Here is a 22,571-nt window from a genome sequence, read left to right as displayed (position 1 = left end):
AGACCAAAACAACAAAAATCAAACATAAACAAGTCAAGTTATGGATCTTCAAAATAATAAGAGTCTTATGCCCTCAACATGACCCTGGTGGTGAGTTATAAAGTGGCCTTAATACCGCCTTAATACCACCAACAGGCTGGCGGTAACTACCGCCAGAACATGACCATGGCGGTGATAACTCCCGTAGACTGCCAATCTACCACACCAACTGCCAGGGCAAAAACAGCTCTCAACACAGCAGTAGCCACCAAAAGCCAAGCGGAAGACAATGTACTGCCCTCCATATTAAGACACATCACTCCACCACCTTTTCCAGGGCAGTACCAGTGCCATCAAAACCCTGGTGGAAACGCATCACTGAAGAGAAAGGACTCACCATCGGAGACAGAGGGAAGAAGAACGCAGCCATAGAACCTGAACTGCAAGTCTTTCCGATGATCTTCTACGTAACGCTCCACCTGGAACACCAAGGCTGACGAAGACGACGACTGTGAGTACAGACGCCTAGCACATAAGAAAGGGAGGGAGGAAAACAAGAGTGACAGGAATGGACGAAAGTGATTTTAATCAGATCCACATCAAAATAACTAATTCGATTTGTCAATGAAACAGATATGTACACATGTACACAAAGGTACACTGCCCAATCCAATGTTCAAAGGGCCCACATGGCCGCAGGGCACAGTCTAAGGCTCAACTCGAATCCTGACCACATCTGGATACTACACTGCAGGGGCATCAGTTTGCAAATAGGCAGGCACCTCAGGGGGAGGGGCGGGAACCTCGGCCAGATGCGGGAAGAAGCCCACTGGTTCATGAAGGGGCTCCATGCCCCTTGCTCTGTCCTGCAGAGTGCTAGGCCACAGTCTCTGGAGTGGGTGACTTTCCCACTGGTTTGGGAGTGGGCAACTTGCCCACTACTCTGTCATTGGGACTCAAAGGCCATAGTCTCTCAAGTGGGTGACTTTCTCACTGGTTCTGGAGGGGGCAACTTGCCCATTGCTCTGTCCTGGGGAGTCCAAGGCCACAGTTTCTGTAGTGGAGGGGGCAACTCGTACATCAGCCCCTGTAGTGTGGCCTACATGGCATCTGCTGGCGATAATGACTGTAGTGTGGTGGTGGATGGAGGAGCCTCCTGGGCCGCCTCTGCACTTTTGGATGGCTGCAGTGTGGTGGTGGATGAAGGAGCCTTCTGAGCAGCCTCTGCACTTTCTGATGGCTGCAGTGTAGTGGTGGATGGAGGAGCCTCCTGGGCCGCCTCTTCACTTTTGGATGGCTGCAGTGTGGTGGTGGATGGAGGAGCCTTCTGAGCAGCCTCTGCACTTTCTGATGGCTGCAGTGTAGTGGTGGATGGAGGAGCCTCCTGGGCCGCCTCTTCACTTTCTGATGGCTGCAGTGTGGTGGAGGATGGATGAGCCTCCTGGGCAGCCTCTGCACTTTCTGATGGCTGCAGTGTGGTGGTGGATGGAGGAGCCTTCTGAGCAGCCTCTGCACTTTCTGATGGCTGCAGTGTAGTGGTGGATGGAGGAGCCTCCTGGGCCGCCTCTTCACTTTCTGATGGCTGCAGTGTGGTGGAGGATGGATGAGCCTCCTGGGCAGCCTCTGCACTTTCTGATGGCTGCAATTCATCAGCTGGCAGTGGGGGCCCGTGACAGCTGGTGGTGATGTAGGAGTCACCCTGACAGCCTCCACTGCTGTAGAGGGCTTCGTCTCCTCCAGTACATGGGTGCAGATCCCTCACCATTCCTTGCAGAGGTGGATGGGTTCTTCCCTTTCCTGCCTGGTGGTGCAGACTCCTTCCCCTTCTTGCCTGGTGGTGCAGGCTCCTTCCCCTTCTTGCCTGGTGGTGCAGGCTCCTTCCCCTTCTTGCCTGGAGGTGTGGTATCCTTACCAACACGAGTAGGTGGTGCTACCATTGTCCCCGTGGACTGTTTGGCTGAGGTGCTGGGCTGTGACCTTTGTATCCTGCTCATACATGCAGGACGGGGGGAAGGGAGGGAAGAGGTCAAGTTGGGAAAGGGAAAGCTTTTTAGGGACGTTGGGGCAGGAGGAGGGAGTAGTAATGGGAGTGGAGGCTAAGGGAGTGGTTGTTGGAGGTGTATGTCTGCTGGATTTGGGTGCAGGTGCATGGGCTGTATTCTGATGTGAAGTGGATGGCTGTTGGGTGTCTGAGTGCTTACGTTTGTGTCCTTTAGGAGGGGGGCAGACACAGTGGGAGAGGACAGAGGGGAAGCGTGCATGGATGTTGGGGATGTGTCTGCCAGTGAGGTATGTGTTCTGGTTGGTATGGTGATGCTGGTAGTAGATGTTGATGTAGTGCATGCAGGTGTGAGTGTGGACGTGACTGGGAGGGAATTGGTGGAGGAGGAGGAGGAGGAGAGGGAGAGATTGGATGTTTTCCTGTCTGCAACTGTATGGTGTTTGTGTGAGTGCTTGTGGGATGAAGTGTGGTGCCTGGGTTTGCCTGTGCTACTCTTGGATGTTGTCTTGTGTCCATGCTTGTCTGTATGTGTGCATGGGATGGGTTGGGTTGAGAAGAATGGGACTGGGAAGTGGAAGTTGCAGGGGGGGCAGTAGAAACAGGGACAATGGATGACATCAGAGAGAAGGCCATAGCCTGAATTGATCTCTGTTGGGCCGCCAATCCACTGTGAATGCTGTCCAGGAATGCATTGCATTGCTGCATCTGGGATGCCAGTTCCTGGGTGGCATTCACAATGATTGACTGCCTGGTGGGTCTTGGCAAGTACCTCTGGCTTCTGTCTGGATCACAGGAAACGTTTGTGGGGTGGTTCACCTTCTGAAGGGGGAAGGGTGCTGTTGGCCTGTGAGTCCGGGGGCTGGGCCTCCAGGCCACTAGCGGAAGTGGATGGCTGTTCAGATGACTGGCTAGTGGCAGGGGCCCGCTGGTGTGAGACTGCCTCCCTCATAATGTTAGCCATGTCTGCCAGCACCCCTACTATGGAGATCAGGGTGTTGTTGATGGCCTGCAAGTCCTCCCTGATCCCCTGGTACTGTCCCTCCTGCAGCTGCCTGTTCTCTGCACGTTGTCCAAGATCTGGCCCATCATGTCCTAGGAATGTTGGTAGGCTCCCAGGTTCTCAGAGAGTGCCTCCTGGAGAGTCGGTTCCCTGGGACTGTCCTCCACCGGTGCACAGCACTCCTACCAGTTTCCCTGGTGGCCTGTGCCTCTGTTTCCTGAACCGTGTGCCCACTGCCACTGACCCTAGGACCCTGATTGTCTTGTGTGAGAGGTGTGGCCTGGGGTCCCTGTAGAGGTGGACACACTGCTGATTGACGTGTCCTGGGGACAGAGGTGTGGGTACGCTGGGTGGGTGCTGTTGTGGTGTTTCCTGAAGGGGGAGGCCTGGGGTTGTGTGTGACTGGGCTTGGGTAACCGGCTGTCCAGTGGTCCATGATGGGCCAGGTTGGATCCTCCAGATCCTGAAGTCCAGAGTTACTGTCATCACTGTGGGCCTCTTTTGTTGGGGGACTAAATAGTGCTGGCACCTCCTTTCCGGTGGCATTGTCTGGGGTACCTGTGAGGATGTAAAAGAAGTGTTATGGTTAATGTGTATAACATATTGTACATCCCTGGCTTCCCCTCTATGGTTGGTTTTGCCCTACCAGCTTTCACTTTTGTATGTTAGTGTATGGTGGGATTGTTAGTTCTCTATGCTGTTCATGCTTTAGTGATGGGTGTCCATGCAGGGCTATGAGGGGTGTCCATGCATTGGTACAGCATGCAGGGTTTGGCATTCGGATTAGTGAGATGTGTTGGTGGAGTGTGGGATGTAGTGGAGTGATGGCAGTGAGGGTGAGGGTATGTGATGACATGCAGGTAGGTAGTGATAATAGTAGAGGCCTGTCCTCCTCTGACTCCGGCCAGGCCTCCCATGCCATGAGTTGTGGGGGAGGAGGTGGGGGTCCACCGCCAGTCCTCTGGATTGTGAGCTGGTGTCTTGCTGCTATGCAACGTACCTTCCCCTGTAGATTATTCCACCTCTTCCTGATGTCATCCCTTGTTCTGTGGTGCTGTCCCACAGCATTGACCCCGTCCACGATTCTTCACCATAGCTCCATCTTCCTGGCTATTGATATTTGTTGCACCTCTGCTCCAAATAGCTGTGGCTCTACCCTGACGATGTCTTCCACCATGACCTTTAACTCCTCCTCAGTGAAACGGGGGTGCCTTTGTGATGCCATGGGTTTTATGTAATGTGTGTGGTGAGGGTGTGTTGGGTAGTGTGTTGGTGTGTGTGAAGTGGGGTGCGTCAGGGATGTATGGGTGTATGTAGTGTGTATAACTAGTTGTGGCAGTGGTCTTGGTGTCAGTCTTGTGCCAATGATTTGTATTCATAAGGGGTTGTGGGTACTGTGGGTGTGTGTTTTATAGTGGTGTGGGTGCATGTGTGTGTGGTGTGTGTGTATGGGTGTCAGGTGTGTGTTGTTTGAATTGTCCAATGTGGTGTTGTTTTGTCTGTGGGTGTCTATTCTGAGTGCAGCAGTATGTACTGCCAATGGTTTACTGCCGTTGAATGGCTGCCGTGGTGATTCGTGGGTCATAATGTGATGGGCGTTGTTCTGTTGGCGTAATGGTGTGGGTTTTGATACCGCCAGTTTATCATTGACCTTTAGTATGGCGGATTTGTGTATGTGGCTGTATTCTGTCAGATCGGTGTGTGTGTGTCATAATATGGTGAATGGATATTCGCCACCTCAGCTGTAAGTTGGCAGCCGTCAGCATGGGGGTAAGTGGGATTTACCGCTTGAGTCATAATGAGGGCTTTTATGTTTAATATTAAAAATACTATAACAGTGGTAGAGTGCTTGGAGTGTGTTTGTGCTGAGGAGAACTTCAGAGAGTACAAACTGCAGTTGGCCATGAGGTCATCAAAGGAGTTTTTTTTACATTTAGCCAACAGTTTTTAGTACTGAACATTGATTATAGCATAATAACTATAACATTAGAAAACTATACATTTTAGACATTGGTTCAAAAGAAATCTACATAAGCGAGTGATATACAATACTCTTCTGTTATCTTGGCTTACCAACATTACTAAATTGGAGGAGTTTAATAAAAAAATAGTTACATAATTTTTTTAGGTAAATATACAAAAAGTATTTGACAAAAACAGGATTATTTTGTATCGTTTGCTTTCTTTTAAACAGCATAAACAGAAAAAAATAATTCAAAAATTTAGAAACCCACATTTTGCCGCAACTGAAACTAATAGTTCCTCTTTTAAACACTAGACTGTGTGTGTGCATTTTAAAAAAATACATTTTTAACAACTTTTTTCTCAGAAACAGTTAAAATGACGAACTTTGAAGAGGCAACTTACAAAACTTCAAGAAGCTGGAACATACTAATCACTTTTAATGGAATACATAAGCTGTAAATAATAAATGAGCCAACTGTTGGCTTTTCTGCATGGTCACTTTTGATTTCTTTGCCGTTTAGCCAAATCATACTTTTCTGGCTACAGAACTCTGTTCTCTTTACCCCTGCTAACCAGTGGTAAAGTGCATGTGCTCCACCTTTACATATGATGGAACTGGACATACACAATTGGCATATTTAACATACTTATAAATCCCTAGTATACAGTGCCAAGATTACCTTGTGCCTGTAGGTTAAATGTCCCAAGTGGATGGAGCACTTATTGTGCCATCCATTACAGTGACAATTTAAACATGACTGAATGCCTACCAGCAGTAGCCTGGCTTTCCATGTTGTAACTGCAAATTCAACCTGTCAAATATCTCTTTCTGACAGGCCTTAACCTTGATTTCAATTATTTATGTCACCCCTAAGTCAGCCTATTTGTCCACGGCATTAAAAAGTAGGAGATGAAGGGCCAGATGTATCAAAGGATTTTGCATTTGCAAACGGTGCGAATTGCAAAATTCCACTGTTTGCAAATGTAAAATCGCCTTTCATGTTTTATGAAAGGAATTGGCAGTGCAACTTTAAGGAATCGCAATTTGTGATTCCCTAAATAGGTAATAGCAAATAGGGAATACCTATTTGCGATTTCATATTCAAATGTATCATGCATTTCCTAAATGCAAATTTGTCATTTAGGAAATGCAAGTACCACAATCTCAAATTTGGTGGTAAGCATGTGCAATTAAAAATACATTCTTAAAAATGACTTGTAGCGCACTTGCGCTTTACATGTCCATAAATATTTTATTGGGGTGCATCAAGGGGAGCGTTAGTCCCCCAGCACCCTGGGGTCTGCATTAACTAATTTGCGAATTCCTAACTGGAATTCGCAAACAGGCCCATAAGGATGAATGGAGTCCCATTCCCTAATTGCGATTCGGTAATAGCGATTGAGAATTTTAAGAAATCGCTATTACCGACTCGCAATTTTCATACATCCCATTTTGCTTTTCTTAAATAGTAATTTCTTTAAAATTTTTATTTAAGAAATGCAAACCGGGAGCTTGATACATCTGGCCCCTAGACTTTAAACATGTCACTACAGTGACTAGCACCTCAGAGCTGTTTTCACTGTAGGCTGGCTGTTCCACAGGAACACCCTGTAATTCAATGTTAAATACAATTGCTGTATCTCACGGAAAAGGACTACGTAGAAAAATAAGTAAACCATTAAAAAAAATTATTACAAATCTAATTCAATGATGAAGTCAGATTTTCTTTAAGTGTTACGGAAAAGTAATTTTTTAAAAGTTACTGTTGCCCTGCTTGAAGTTCTTGGAAGTTAAAACTACACTTTGCTCTCACATTTCAGCAAGCCAGTAATTAGCATTTCAAAATACATGGATGAGGTGTGAACTTGCTCCCAGGAACAAACAATAGGATCACCTGAATGGGCAGAGATGACCCACTTGAACTTGACTGAATATGCAAGGTGTCTGGGAGGATCTGTTTTGACTTTAACATGTCAGTTGTGCTTGAAAGGCACCCTTCTTTTGTCCTCCAGCCAGTTGGGTGCCAATCACAGTGGGCTTCTATTTGACACTAAAGTGGCACAACTAGTTTGGCATGTCTGCTGGGTTTACGTATAATAATTAGAGTGTGCTTCAAAGGGCAAAGTTGAGATGTCAAAACAATTCTTTTGTATCCCATATCTGGTTGCTGAAAACTCAGCTTTGTTCTGTCTCCAGGGTTGTTGTGGGTACAGGGACTACCTAACACTGGTGTTTGGTGATAGACATAGGATTACACTACAATTACCATAGTACACTCCCCATGCAGACCCCAGCCCTCAAAGTTCTTTTTTAGTATGTCCAAAGACCTCAGTCATCTTGGAAATTCCAAAAGTGGGTACAGTTAGACCCTGGAACATTTGTTAGGATGACCCAGGGGGCATTCCTACCAGTGGCATGAATGTGGCCTTCCCACCAGTGGCATAAATGAGGCACCCATTTCAGAACACTCCTGTAACTAGGGAATTTTAGAAGAGAACTAAAACTGCTGTCTGCAACTTACAAAGAGTCCTAGAAAACTGGACCTACTGTTTCTCTTGTACCCGAGATGAAGAACTGGATTCCGAGGGCCATAAGTCTCACCTGTTAAAGCGACACAACAAGCTACCAGAGGCCTTTTTCTGCAACTGTCTAGCTTACCAGTGGCAACTGCATCTGGACTGGACCCTCCATTAGCCTTTGTCTGCCACATTGTGATTCTCTTAAGTGCCTCCCCTGAAATCCTGAACTCTTTAAAAGTGCACTCCTATTGTTGATTGGGACTTAAATAACTGAAGTCGGAAGGTAAAATCTTTGATTAACATGAGCCTAGTCAGTGTATCCAACCCAGTGTCCATCAACATCAGTGTCAAATTGCGTGCGCCTAGTGCCTGTTCTTTAAACAGTATTTCTTTGATTCTCTTTATTAAATTTTTGCCATTTTTGTGTCAGTTTGTTTATTATACTGTGCTTTAGCTGTTGTAGTACGGCCTACATACTCAACACTTTGCCTCAAAGTTAAGGCTGTCTGATCTATGCCACAGGTGCCAAGGGTTGATCTCAATTTAAGTTGGTGACTTTACTAGGTCAATGTGACAAGGATTGTGGCTATTACTTGAGGTGGGTCCGTAACCACCTCAACCAACAACTAAGGCCCATATTTATGCTTTTCTAGCACCGCATTTGCGTCATTTTTTTTATGTAAAAACAGCACAAACTTACAAAATACTATTGTATTTTGTAAGTATTTTGTACGCTTGCGCCGATTTTGCGTCAAAAAATTACGCAAATGGGGTGCTAAAAAAGTATAAATATGGGTCTTAGGGCCAGATGTATCAAACTTTATTGCATTTACAAATGGTGCGAATTGCAAAAAAACGCTGTTTGCGAATGCAAAAATGCCTCCCTCAATGTATGAAAGGCAGTCACAGTGTGAAAATAAGGAATTGCTAAATTTGCAAATTTTTCCGAATATTACATGGTTTTGCGTGTCACAAATAGCGTATCGCAATATGCAACATGATTTACCGAATCGCTATTTGTGAGATGCAAACTGCGACAAAGCTTTGCGATTCGCTGAAAGCGATCCGCAAATTCCTGGCGCAATTTGCGAGATGCTGATTGCGACATGCAATGTTTTCATTGAGTGCATCCATCTGCCTGGCAGTTCTCCCATATTGTCACTGTGAGACTTAAGCTGCCTGTGTATTGTGCCCATGTTCAGATTGATTGCCACCAACTGCCTGTGCATTAACCTCATGTGTGTGCATTGCAGGCGCTGCAATTTCAGCATGGAAGCTTCAAGGCAGCTGAAGATTGATGGGCTCTCTCCTTCCTCTGTGCACTGTCTGCCTGCATCGTGACGCCTCCTGAGGGGAGTTGACTGACTCTGGGGCAGGGACTGCTGTCTTTCTGTGGATCTAGCCTCTGGAAGTGGTGTGGGGACTTCATCCAGCATCTCATCTGAATCCTGGTTATACTCTGGGAGAGGTAACACCCTTCCCTGCATCTAGTTGGTGCAATACTGAAAGACTCACTTGTGTTGGAGTCGGACGGTGAATGTTTTTTAACATCCCCCACATTTCCACCTTCTGCTGCAGCAGGGAATGGTACATCTGCAACTACAATGTGCAGCATCTCAATTGTGTATAAATATCTCAATAAGTTGCACAATAGTAAAAATTGTGCTCTGTCATCATATCACTGTGAGTTGTGTGTGTTGTTTCTCTATGTGGCTGAACACAAACTTGCTTTTAATGTGTTATTTTGACTTTAGGGTTGTGGACTACCATTCCCTTAAGGGATAGTTGGGTTTTATGTAAGATGTGGCATGGACTACGTATCACAATGAATCTAAGTAATAGCTATTTCCTAGTGGGAATTTGTACATGCACATATGGGTATACACATCATTGGTGGCCTTACCTTTGCTGGTGCTGGGTATCCCTGAGGTGTCAATGTCAGTGACACCACTGACAACTTCAGGTAGCAGTGTGGACTCCACCATATCTTCCATTGGTGTGGACGGTGTTTGGGTGGGTGGTCCTCCTTCGATGCTCCTTGCCTCCTTTAGCCTGCTGGCTACCCTTTCTTTGGTACGGGAATGCAGGTCATACCATCTCTTGCGTATCTCCTCCACAGAGCGCTGCGCAACACCCACTGCGCACATTTTGGTCTGGATATCTGACCACAGTTTCCTTTTCTCACTTTCAGGTACCTAACTTAAAAAAAAACATCAATAGAAAAAGTAATCAATGCAAAGAATCTCCCTGAACCAATAAGATTTTCTGACATTAACTATCTATTAAATGATATGTTAAAAATAGCACACATGAGCAAATGTTTCCTACAAGAATATATTGACAATAATATGAAAAAGACTACTCAATCAATCAAATAACCTTTACACATAAAAGACAGAATACATTGCAATTCATACATTTGTTTAAAATGCACAATCATAAACATTTCAAAGCAAATAAAAACACATAAAACCGAAAGGAACGCATCATGTCTATGGAAACGACAACATAACTGGTAAAAACATAATGGCCATAAAGATAAAAACACTTAGGGGGTCATTCTGACCTCGGCGGTAAAAGGCCCTTTCCGCCGGTCAGAAGTCCGCCATTATACCGCCGCGGTAAACCGCCACAGTCATTCTGACCTCCAACTGGCAAACCGCCAAAAACCCGACATCCACGGAAGGCTGCCTCATCAGCGGGCAGCGATAAACTGGACATGACCAAACCTCCACCGTCACGCCAACACAAACACGCCCATGCCATTACGACCCACGAATCCACGCGGCGGTCTTACAACCGCGGTATTCCATTGGCGGTACACACCGCCGCGGTCAAAATACACACACACATACAAAACACAGCCACATTGGACAATTTGAAATACACACACCTGAGACACATACAAACACCACTCCCACACACCCATCACCATATAAAACACACACCCACATCACCCACAAACCCCTACAACCAGAAATTCAGAGACAAGGCGCAATACACAGAGAGAGAGCACAGGGAACACAAATCACAACACACACAGGAACCCAACATCATCACCCACACCACATCTACGCACACATCACCACACACCACCACTCACATCACCACGAACACCACCCCACACCTCATCCACACCACCCCATGGCACCCCAAAGACACCCCAGGTTCTCGGACCAAGAACTCAGGGTCATGGTGAAGGAAATATTAAGGGTAGAGCCCCAGCTCTTCGGCACACAGATGCAGCACACCACAATAGCCAGGAAGGCGGAGCTATGGCAAAGGATCGTCACTCTGATTAATCACTCGAGACCTGATCATCCACAGGAGAGGACCTATACTGCAAGTGCTGCTGCGACCTCGGTCTGGAAGAGACAATGGCTGCTGCAACTGGGGAAAGGGCCCCTGCCTTCACTTCTGAAGAGTTGGAGAAACTTGTGGATGGGGTCCTCCTCCAGTATGCGCTACTCTACGGTCCTCCAGACCAACAGGTAAGTACACAGGGTGCACGTTGAATGGGCTATGCCTGTGTTGAGTGGGGTGGATGTAAGATGGTGGGGAGGAGAGAGAATGAGGAGTGCAAGGCACGACATATGAGAGCATGTGCCACATGGCAAGGTTGGGGAGGGGGGGGTAATCACATCTAACATACAGAAACATGATGATATTTCCTATTCCACCCTGTACATGTCAAATAGGTCAGCGCCCATCAGAAAGTCGACATTTGGCGTGCCATCACCAAGGAAGTCCAGGCCCTGGGGGTCCACAACAGACGGGGCACCCACTGCCGCAAGAGGTGGGAGGACATCCACTGTGGGACCAGGAAGACCGCAGAGTCTCTGCTGGGGATGGCCTCCCAACATAGGAGGGGTGCCAGTCGTACCTTGACCCCCCTGATGTCCCGGATCCTGGCGGTGGCCTACCCCGATTTGGATGGGCGCGTGAGGACATCACAGCAGACACAAGGGGGTGAGTACCAGCACATTCTGCTATCTTTACACGCAGTGGAGGCGTCTGGGTGGGGGAGGAGGGCTGTGGGTGACATTAGGCCAGGGCGCTTTCTGTAGTGTAGTCCCCTCCTTTAGGCATGGCCCTGTGCCCCCGCCCCCCACCTCTGTAGGGTGACAAGTACAGCAATCGATGGTCCAGCATCACCCATTTGCGCATTTTTTGTCCATAGACCTGTTGGCCTAGTCACAAGTACTGAGTAGTGTACCCCGATTGCGCGGCTTAGTGCATGAGGCTCCTGTGTCTGTCCTCTCCGCCAACGGTGTTGACAATGCATGCACTCAACCTGTTTTTATTTCTCCCCCCACCCTTTTTCTTTATCTTCTTGTGCATGTGTGCATTAGCATCATCAGGCGGAGGAGAATTGCCATCGGAGCACGAGGGAGCTGCGACTCACAAGGCCCCGGTGGGCCATGGTACAGACACCGAGGTCCCAAGTGATACGGAGGGCGAGGGGAGCACCACAACGTGGACCCGTGGTGACACCAGCGACACTGACACGTCATCGGATGGGAGCTCCCTAGCGGTGGCGGCAACATCCGGGCCCCCGCCTCTACAGGTACAGCTGCCACCCAGCGCACCAGCTCCGCCCTCCCAGCAGCCCCTCAGCCTTCGCTCTGTGCCCGCTCGCCCAAGAAGGCGGGCATCTCCTTCGCCCCAGGCACCTCAGGCCCTGCCCCAGTTACCCCTGCTGCCCTCAGTGAGGAGGTCATTGACCTCCTACAGACCATCATTGTTGGGCAGTCTACCCTTTTGAATGCCATCCAGGGTGTAGAGAGGGAGGTGCATCGGAGCAATGCATACCTGGAGGGCATTCATTCGGGTCAGGCTGCCCATCAACGATCGTTCAATACTCTGGCCTCAGCACTGACGGCAGCCATTGTCCCTGTTTCCAGCCTCCCTCTTCTGACTGACTCCACCCTGTCTCTGTCTCCTGTTCCTCAGCCTATCCCATCCACACCATCAGACCAGCCTGCACACACCTCAACACCCAAGGGCAGCTCATCCAGACATAAGCACCACAGATCCCACAAGCATTCACCCAAGCAACACCCAGATGCAGACATGCCAACAGTCACTACCACCTCTGTGTCCCCCTCCTCCTTGTCTCCCTCCTCCCTCCCTGTGACGTCTCCACTTACACCTGCATGCACACCACCATCAGCCAGTACTTCCATCACCAGCACACCCTCCAGTACAGTCCGCACACGTGCAGTCACCACCCCCACTGCCATTTACACGCCCCCTGTGTCCTCTCCCACTGTGTCTGTCACCCCCTCTTCCAAGACACACAAACGCAGGCAGCCACCCACACAACAGCCAACCACCTCACGACAGCCTACGTCACAAGCACCTGCACCCAAAGACAGCACACCTGACTCTCCTACAACCACATCCTCTTCCTCCACTCCCATTCCCACTGCACCTACCCTTTACATTGGTCCTAAAAAACTTTACCTCTCTAAACTTAACCTCTTTGCCCCACCTGACCCACCCCCTCCATCTGGTAAGAGTCCGAAGAGCACCTCAGCCACCACCAGCCCTGCTTCAAGTGTCAGTATTGTGCACGGGTTTTGGAGTCCCCCCTTTCCCAGCACTGATACATCGGCCAGCAGCAAGGGGACAGCCAGCCCCCCCCTGGAAAGAGGACCCGTAAAATCAAGGGCCGCCGCGAGAAGACTGACACGGCTGCCCCCAAGGAGCAAAGTCCTGGGCCGTCACCTGCCACAACATCCAGGGGAGGCAAGGGCCAGAGAGCCTCATCGAAGGAGGGCAAGGGAAGCAGGGCGGAGAAGTCAGCCAGCAGGGGCGCGGACCAGGAGGGCCCCACAAGCCCCATCCCGCGTGTGACGAAGGACACCCACGGGCCCAGGACTCCGTCACAGAAGGGTCCAGCAACTGCACGGTCGGAGGGCGACTAAGCAGGGGAGTCCTGGCCAGGTCTGGCTCCCCTGAATGACTGGACAAGCACCGCTGAAGAGGTCCCCGCCGTGAAGAAAGGCACCGCTGAAGAGGTCCCCGCCGTGAAGAAAGGCACCGCTTAACAGGGCCCCACCGTGAAGAAAGGCACCGCTGAACAGGGCCCCGCCGTGAAGAAAGGCACCGCTGAACAGGGCCCCGCCGTGAAGAAAGGCACCGCTGAACAGGTCCCCGCCATGAAGAAAGGCACCGCTGAACAGGGCCCCGCCGTGAAGAAAGGCACCGCTGAACAGGGCCCTGCCGTGAAGAAAGGCACCGCTGAACAGGGCCCCGCCGTGAAGAAAGGCACCGCTGAACAGGGCCCCGCCGTTAAAAAAGGCACCGCTGAACAGGGCCCCGCCGTCTCAAGCACCGCTCCGCTGGGCCCTTCCTGTCAAGCACCGCTCCGCTGGGCCCTTCCTGTCAAGCACCGCTCCGCTGGGCCCTTCATCTCAAGCACCGCTCCGCTGGGCCCTTCCTGTCAAGCACCGCTCCGCTGGGCCCTTCCTGTCAAGCACTGCTCCGCTGGGCCCTTCATCTCAAGCACCGCTCCGCTGGGCCCTTCCTGTCAAGCACCGCTCCGCTGGGCCCCGCCGTCTCAAGCACCGCTCCGCTGGGCCCTTCCTGTCAAGCACCACTCCGCTGGGCCCTTCCTGTCAAGCACCGCTCCGCTGGGCCCTTCCTGTCAAGCACCGCTCCGCTGGGCCCCGCCGTCTCAAGCACCGCTCCGCTGGGCCCTTCCTGTCAAGCACCGCTCCGCTGGGCCCTTCCTGTCAAGCACCGCTCCGTTGGGCCCTTCATCACAAGCACTGCTCCGCTGGGCCCTTCCTGTCAAGCACCGCTCCGCTGGGCCCTTCCTGTCAAGCACCGCTCCGCTGGGCCCTTCATCTCAAGCACCGCTCCGCTGGGCCCTTCCTGTCAAGCACCGCTCCTCTGGGCCCTTCCTGTCAAGCACCGCTGGCCCATTGACAGTGCCGGTTCTGTCTCGAGCTAGTGTTCACGCTGCACTCTGGGCACCCTGCCTCCTCCAGAACCAGTGGAGACTGTTATCCACTTGAGAGACTGTGGCTTTGCACTCCCCAGGATGAAACAGTGGGCAACCCACCCACTGTAGAGACTTGAGAGACTGTGGCTTTGCACTCCCCAGGATGGGACAGTGGGCATGGTGGCCCCTTCGTGGTTCTGGCGTCGTGGACTCATGGTGCTGAGGTGCCCCCCCTTACCTTCCCCCTGAGGTGCCTGTCGTTTTGTCATCTGAAGCCCCAGCAGTGTTCTCTCCAACGGACTCAGGTCTCCTGTGTGGGCTTTGCCCATGTGTTTGGTGGACATTGGCCCACGGACTGTGGATATTCGAAAAACTGAGATGGACTCATTGATTTATACAAAGCTTTCGCACTGTTCATTATTTATGGTTTGATATTTTATTTTGTAAATGTTCCATGACTTCAATGAACCTAATTTTTACATAAATTTAACCTAACATTTTTATTATGTCTTTGCATTTTTCAGGGGGGTTTGGGGGGTGTCACTCAGTTGTTGCTCTGCATTGGTGTGTTGATGGTTGGGGGGGGGCGTATGTGTGTGGCCGTAACCTTTTCTCCTCCCCCCTCCCCTGTGTCGTAGGTGCGGTACTCACCGTTGTCTTCTGCGCCGGAGATCGTACTCGTGGTAGATGAGCAGGTAGACAATAGCTGGTAGGATGTTTAATTCGGGCTCCATGCTGTCCTCCGTCCTCGTGGAGTGTATGGAGGTGAGCATTTTCCCGTTCGTAGTCTGTTTCCGCCGTGTTTTTATCGGCGGCTTCCCGCCCCGGAAAAGGTGGCGGATTGGTGAGTTGTGATAGGGTGGGCGTTACATTGTCTGCCGCCTGACTGTTGGCGGTGACCGCCGCGCTGTTTGTGTGTCCCGCCGTGGCGGTCGGAGTGTTAAAGTGGCGGGCTGTGTTGGCGGTTGGAATCACCCCCTTAGTCACAGTAGAGTTAAAAAAGTTTTAACACATTTAGTGACCTTCTAATTACACTAGACTGACAGATAAAATTGATAAAAGATACACAAATAATTTTCATTGGCAATTGTTGTAGGAAAGTAATAGTGTGTCTACATTGAATAAAACGTACTTCTTCAACAGTTGCATCATATAATTTTTCATATGAACATTATAAAAACCTAAAATAAAATAAGTACTTCATCACAAGAACACAATGGGAGAACCCCCCTTATTTAATCATTTCCTGGAAAAATAACCAGCATATGTGCAACATTTAGATGATACCTTGTTAGGACAAATCTATGTAACACATTTGTAACCACTGTGATATACGTTTGAATACCATCATTAGTTAACAAAAGTGACGTTGATATTACTGTGGCTTTTTGACCATATGTCTTCACTCTGACTTCTCCTCTTCCTCTGCCAAAAAAGTGCATTAAGTTCCCCTTGCTCATTCTCTACGTAGATGCTAGATCTTCAAAATATGTGGGGGATACCTAAATTCTGACGCAAAATCATTATTTTTGGCAGCCAACATATCTGATCTGCATGATTTATCTTGAGAAAGTCACAAGAAATCTCTCAGCTTAGTGCAGTTTCATGTTTGGACCAGATAGTGCCAAAATAATAATTAAGTTAATTTAATACGCTCTTCAAAATATGGATTGCTTAGTTCTGAATGGCATATGGAGAATGATCGACAACTAGCATTTTCCTAAGGTAATTATCGTGCTTCACACATTAGTGTGTCCCTAAATAACCACACCATAATAAGCCACTAATACACATTTACTCATGTCTATAGTTAACATCTACTTGTTCAGTTTTGAACCAAGCAAATTACAAACGTAAACGTTGCAGCAATATGTTTCTCATGTAGAAGCTTCTTATTTTCCTTAAGCTGTCCCAAGGTTCCTAAGGAATCAATATGCAGACCCAGGTATTAGAAGGTATTAGCATTAGCAATTTTTGTCCAATTTATGAAATGTATCCATACTCTCTTTGTCGCTGACCACAAATCATCATTTCAATTATGAAATTATTTAAAAGTTGTTTAAGACTAAGGCAGTCATTATGATCTTGGCGGTGTGGGCCGCCATGCCAGCGGTGGGCCCACACTGCCACATAATGAACCCTTGGAGGGCCACCATAGGCGGCCCGCACTCAGCACCAGGCTGCCTCCATTAGGCAGGCTGACGGCGGTCTGCATCATCATCCGACAAGGCAGCGGTGCTGCCCCTCGGATAATAATCCCTCAGTCCCCAGCCTTTCCCTGCAGGCTGGCGGAAGGGGTGCACCTGGGCACACCTGGGGGCCCCATCGTGCAGGTCACTGCCCGATTTACAGCCACTGATCTGCACAACTGGTGCAGCTTCACCCGCCGCACCGAGGCATTGGCGATGGCTCCATGTGGAGCCGCCGTCAATGTCCCAGCCCAGAAGAATTTTCTTAATACGGCCGGTGGGGTTCCAGGGGAGCTGGCGGTCACTAGTAAGACCGCCAGCATGAGCACAACAGTTTCGACCTCCGTGTTCATAATGAGGGCCTAATTCGTGTACCAGTGAAAAAGCTTGAAAGTGAACCAATTATGGGTTTGTCCTTGCCCTCATCCATTAATAACTGATCAATGTTATTCATATAAAATGTAAAAAGGAACGGGGCTAAGATACATCACTGCCTCACTCCCTTATAGACTCTGAATCGTTCAGTACACTCTCCATTTCTACTGTAACAGACTCTAGCTTTATTGCAACAACACAGCCGCCTAAAAAATGAGACAATAGAATTATTGACCCACATATTGACTGTGAGGGCCCACAACTTAGAATAACTGACATAGTCGAAGGCACTCAAAAAGTCTACGAAGGCGTGATACATAGTGCATTTTTCCATTTTGTATTTAATGCTTAATGGATTTAGATTTGAACATTGTTCAGAAGTGCCAACACCATATAATACATGACTCAAAATAAGTATTTAATCCTAGATAGCAGAATTCTCTCATATGCTTGACTGTTAAATCTAGTAGAGAAATGAACCCACAGCACCTTGGATCTGTTCTGTCCTCTTTTGTTGAAATCCATACTACTAGTGACTGACCACACATCAGAAGAAGCCCGCTTCTAGAAGCTGCTTTCAGGACATTTGTCGGTAATGGTTCCCATAGATCTATATTGTCACTAAACATATCCAGTGGGACATCAATGGGGCCTGGCGCTTTCCTTTTACTGCTGTTAGTGACAGCAATAATAACCTTAAGTAGGTCAAACTCAAGCAGTATTGGAAGTACTGACACCTCATCCTGTATTGTCTAAGTTAAAGTGGGGGACATTACTGTAGAAGGTTGCTCATTCATTTGTCTTAAATGATCAAACCAGGAGAAATAAGACTTCAAGAGTAGGGCATATAGGGGGTCATTACAACATTGGCGGGCGGCTGAAGCTGCCCGTCAAGGTTGGACCGCCGGGCGGCCGCCAATGCAGCCGCACTTCCGCCGCGGCCATTAGGAGTTCCCCACAGATCCCACACAAGTTCATGCATACATCTATTTGTCACATACACAATACCACAATAATAAGAAATGATGGTCCAAAATCCTGCATGTTGCTGACAGAAGTGCTGTAGCCTGAAGGAAGTGACATGGAAATACCCATGTTACACTGGAATCAACAATGCTCACTTCACCATGTGTAAATTGTCATGGAGGTTGTACTAATGTTGCTCAGATATACCACACATTTGGCATGGAAATGTACACTGTAAACAAAATGTGCAAAGTGTCAGGGAGATATGTCGCTAAAATCCACAACACAATAGATCAGCTAGCCCCAGGGAAATCACCTTTAATGCACCACTTACAATTACATACTCTGATTGCATCAGTAGAAGACAATAGTCCTTTGAATGTTGGAGAGGAGCACGGGTTCTCAAGTACTTGTAGAAGGCACTCAACATATTGCCCAATGGGAAGCTATATCACTGTCTCCATTTTGGTCCTGCAAACCCACATGTCCATGGATGAATGGATGTACCCAACCACGTATGAGTCCCGCATAACTGCAAACCACCTCATGATGCACGGCAGCAGTCAGGTAACAAACCTTCCCCATTCCACATGTACAGAGCACTATGGTACATGATGTAACATCAGTGGCATGAAGTGCACATTGTGGGTAAAAAACGGTAGTTCTACCTTTCATGTCCATCATTGCTACTGCAGTTGTACATGCCAAATGACATGCAATGACGTGTGAGGATATGTGTGAGCAACAATCAATGGTGACATACTCCTGTCTGTGGCACCACATGAAATGTGGCCCCATGTGATATGTCCAGTTCCAAACACATGTTGGCATGCACATATATGTGAGAGAATAAAGAAATCCTCCCATGAGCACAGGTAGACCATGCACGAAACAGCAGTGAATATAATTTGTCAAAAGTGAAAGGAACACATGCTAACATGTAGGCACAACAGAATTTTGGCAACAGTGATGTCATGCAAATCATGTCAATGGTCATTCCCCACTTACCAAGGGAAAGTATTGGTCTGCAGCTGCACCCAAAGAACAATGTATGCTGTGAAACATGTATGATGGCCATCTTCACATGACAAACAGTAGTGAGGCACCAGCACTCATGACACACTGAACACAAGTGGCCACTTGGGGGCAGATGGCAATTTACTCACTTAAGCAGAAACATGGCTGAGAACAGTGATCCATCCTTTCATTTTGTTTGGACTCTAACACTGACTAGTAGTGGTGGACTGTTGTGTACAATTTACACCCACAACAACAACCAGCACTACTTGATTGATCACTGTGCACAGCCATGTGTTGGCTCTGGAGAGGAAGTTGTTTGTGAACTATACTCGGTTGTGTCCTCGGTCCCTGGTATAATGAGCAAGGCTCATCAGTATGTACGAGAGTCCGTACCCACACAAGCAGTTACTCATCTTGTGTGTCACACATGGCCTATCCCCAGTCATCATGGGGGGATGTCAAAAACTAACACATCAACTTGGCTATGTGACATGCAGGGATATCCTCTGTACTCACCCTCTTGTGGCTGCTGTGCTCCAACAAAAGCCCACCAAGCTCCGGGTAGGCCACTGCCAGAATGAGGGCCGTTAGGGGTTCAGAGCCCGAGGTGCGCTGCACCCACATTTGTAAGACAGCCCCAGCCTGACCCCAGAAATTTCCCAGGGCCCAACATCTCATGTCTTCCCACCTTTTCTGACAGTGGATGCTCCTCCAGCTATCAACCCCATGGGTTTTGCACTTTCCAGGCGATGGCTCTCCAAATCCCCTTATTGTGATGGGCGTTGACATGTATGGATGCAAGAGACAAATCAAAAGATTACAAACGCAAGTTTTGGCACAAATGGTCTGGTCACTGTACGATAAGTACAGTGACCCGACTACACACTTTTGGAGTTATCTATATACTGCCCCACTACCCTGCTCATGGCCTACGATGACTAAGCACGTCTACTGACATCAGGTAGCCCATGTTCCAGCACTACCCTGCTCCTGGCCTACGATGACTAAGCAAGTCTACTGACATCAGGTAGCCCATGTTCCAGCAACATGTACTGTGATGAGAGCCATAATGAAACATTACACATCAGTGTGGCTTCTGAAGGGTAAACTCCTTAGGCCTGACTGGTCATAAACAGTTACACTCTGCAACATTGACTCACTGTATAAGTCCCTACAGGCAACTACCATAGTGCTGACTTCACCCTAAGACTTGAGTGGCATATGAAAGGGCTGGCATGGTGGGTTCGGAAAGTCTATACCCTCTGCATGTGTGAACATGTGGCCTACCAAATTCCAACTCATGCCACTTCAGGGTGTGTTTCTGTGGTATGCACCTGCACCACAGAACATACATTGAAAATATGTTGTAAACCTACTGAGATGGCATCCAACATACAAAGGTATGTTTGGGTCAATTTCTGCTATGCAACCAAGCTACTGAGTCACATTTCATGGCGTCCCTGGAATGTACACATTATCTGCACTGTGGGATTGTCAGTTGAGCAATACGCCTGTACTGGACAAATATGACTTATGTGAAGGTGAAAACAGAGCTGTGAGAGTAAGGGACCTGCCATGAGTCAAAGCCACACATTGACAATGATGCAAAATGTACATAGGGACTAATTCATGGATTTATCTCAGAACGGCTGAGGTATTCAGGGCAAGGTTTGCCACTAGAGCCTCATACTGGCCACATGACAGGATCTGCAGGTCTACAGGGAATGGGCACAGTGCCACAGTTGGATATCCACAATGACTCTCCCACAGACTGGAGTATGTCCCATTCTGGGAGATACATTTGCCAGGCTCTAGGCTTTGCAGGCTGAGGATATAGAACCTGTATGACACTCACATTTCCCTCATTTCCATGCACAACAGTATATCATGTTGCCATCAGCCATGTAGCTTGTGTGGTCACTTACAGGCCACAGAAAGTCGTGATATGCCTTCCAGACAACTGTTTTCAAGGCCAGAGGTGGGGGGAAAGATCAGTGGCACAGTACACATTGCTTACAAGATCCTCAAATAACTCAGACAAGATGCATACACAGCTGATGCTGTCATGCACATATATGTTGTCTAATATTGACAACCACCTTAAACAAAGAAATGCCACTGTATGGCACATACTTGCCTAGATATGTGCATTCAACACAAGGAGGATCTAGGGCCTCAAAAACATCATTCAATGCAATGTGAATGTCCACAACATATAGTACTGGTCTCCAATACTGTACCATGTACATCCCATTGATGCCACACAAACTGCAACAACAGGCACACAAGAAGTCTAACTGGCACACAAGTGCACACTGTAGCCCTTAAGGAGGGAAAGAATGGTGTTGGACAGAGTCAATTCTGCTTTGAAGTACTTACCTGCTTCTCTGGTGAGCCATAGAGCTGATCATAAAGGGGAATAACCTTGTTCACAATCTTCTCCAGCTCCTCTGAAGAGAAGGCAGGGGCCCTTTCAACCCCTGGCTGTGGCATGATTGCTCCCACAGGTGGCCCACAGCAGCTGATGTGGTGGAGGTGTTTCTGTCGGGAAGCGTCCTGAACAACGCATTGGGAACAAGGCAGATATTTCCCACCCAAGAGCAACCATGCTTGCTGAAACAGCAACTGTCTTTTTCTCTGCCTTAGCCATGCATGTGCTGAGAACTAAGTATATGCATGTTTAAGGCAGAGAAAAAGGCAGAGTGGATCTGGAGAGGACGCGGTCAAGTAAGTGGGATTGGGGGCAGTTGCTAGGATTGGGGGTGGAGAAAGGTCTTAGGGTCAGGGTGAGGGGGTTGGGCTATTTCTTTTTAGGGGCTGCGTGGGGATTGTTGGGATTTTACTTTTTAGGGTGGATTGGGAGAGGGTGCGGTCAGGTAAGTGGGGCTGGGCAGGGTTGGGGTAGTTTTTAGGGGTATGGTGGATTAAGGGCTTGGGAATTTTTGAGTGGGCATGGGTTGGGGTTTGGGGTAACTTTGTTTTTAGGGTGGGTGGGGGATTCGGGGAAGTTTTGTTATTAGCAGTGGGGAAGGATAATTTTGTTTTTTGGGTGGGCGTTGGGTGGGGAGGTTTTAGGACTCACGGTGGGTAGGGGTGTCGGGGTAGTTCAATTTTTAGGGACAGGGTGAGAGGTCGGGGTAGTTTTATTTTCAGGGGCGGCTGGGGGGATTCAGGTGATTTTATTTTTGGGGGTTGGGTAGTTTTGTTTTAGGGACAGGGTGGAAGGGTTGGGTAGTTATGTTTTAAGGGCTGGTGAGGGGTCTGTTGTTTATAGGGTGGGTGGTCAGGGAAGGTTTTAGGGCTCAGTGTGGGTGGGGATTTTGGAGGTAGTTCAGTTATCAGGGATGGGGTGGAGAGGTTGGGTAGTTTTGGTTTTAGAGCAAGAGGGGTCGTGGTAGCTTAAGTATTAGTGATGAGGTACTTGTGGGCCTTAGGGCGGGTGGGGGGTGGCATGATAGAACTACGCATGCTATTCCCACCCATGCCTTTACTAGGCATGCTTTTACAATGAAAAATCGCTGTAAAGACATCTGTGGTACAGGCATGCGTGGAAACAGCGCGGTTGTTGTTCTGACCAAATTGTTAAGGCATGCCTGGTTCCCG

At 48.5% G+C, this 22,571-nt stretch overlaps 1 protein-coding gene across 1 annotated transcript; it reads right to left on the bottom strand.

Moving 5' to 3' along the window:
• Positions 1–1,078: 1,078 nt before the first annotated feature.
• LOC138265094 (brain acid soluble protein 1-like) lies at positions 1,079–21,461 on the bottom strand. Its single transcript, XM_069212634.1, has 2 exons — positions 21,348–21,461; positions 1,079–1,447 (listed from the first exon to the last, which is right to left on the bottom strand). The coding sequence occupies exons 1-2, from the start codon at positions 21,459–21,461 to the stop codon at positions 1,079–1,081; spliced, it is 483 nt and encodes a 160-aa protein (XP_069068735.1).
• Positions 21,462–22,571: the final 1,110 nt, after the last annotated feature.

Source organism: Pleurodeles waltl, chromosome 11, assembly GCF_031143425.1.
Source record: "Pleurodeles waltl isolate 20211129_DDA chromosome 11, aPleWal1.hap1.20221129, whole genome shotgun sequence".
NCBI lineage: Eukaryota > Metazoa > Chordata > Amphibia > Caudata > Salamandridae > Pleurodeles > Pleurodeles waltl.
This window is presented reverse-complemented; position numbering and strand designations above follow the sequence as displayed.

What these genes read in the sequence shown, in the direction of transcription:
- LOC138265094 (XM_069212634.1), bottom strand. Translation starts at nt 21,461, where the DNA reads ATGCCACAGCCAGGGGTTGAAAGGGCCCCTGCCTTCTCTTCAGAGGAG. An exon ending in ATGGCTCACCAGAGAAGCAG is followed by an intron (nt 1,448 to 21,347) that starts GTAAGTACTTCA and finishes ACCACACTGCAG; the next exon opens with CCATCAGAAAGTGCAGAGGC.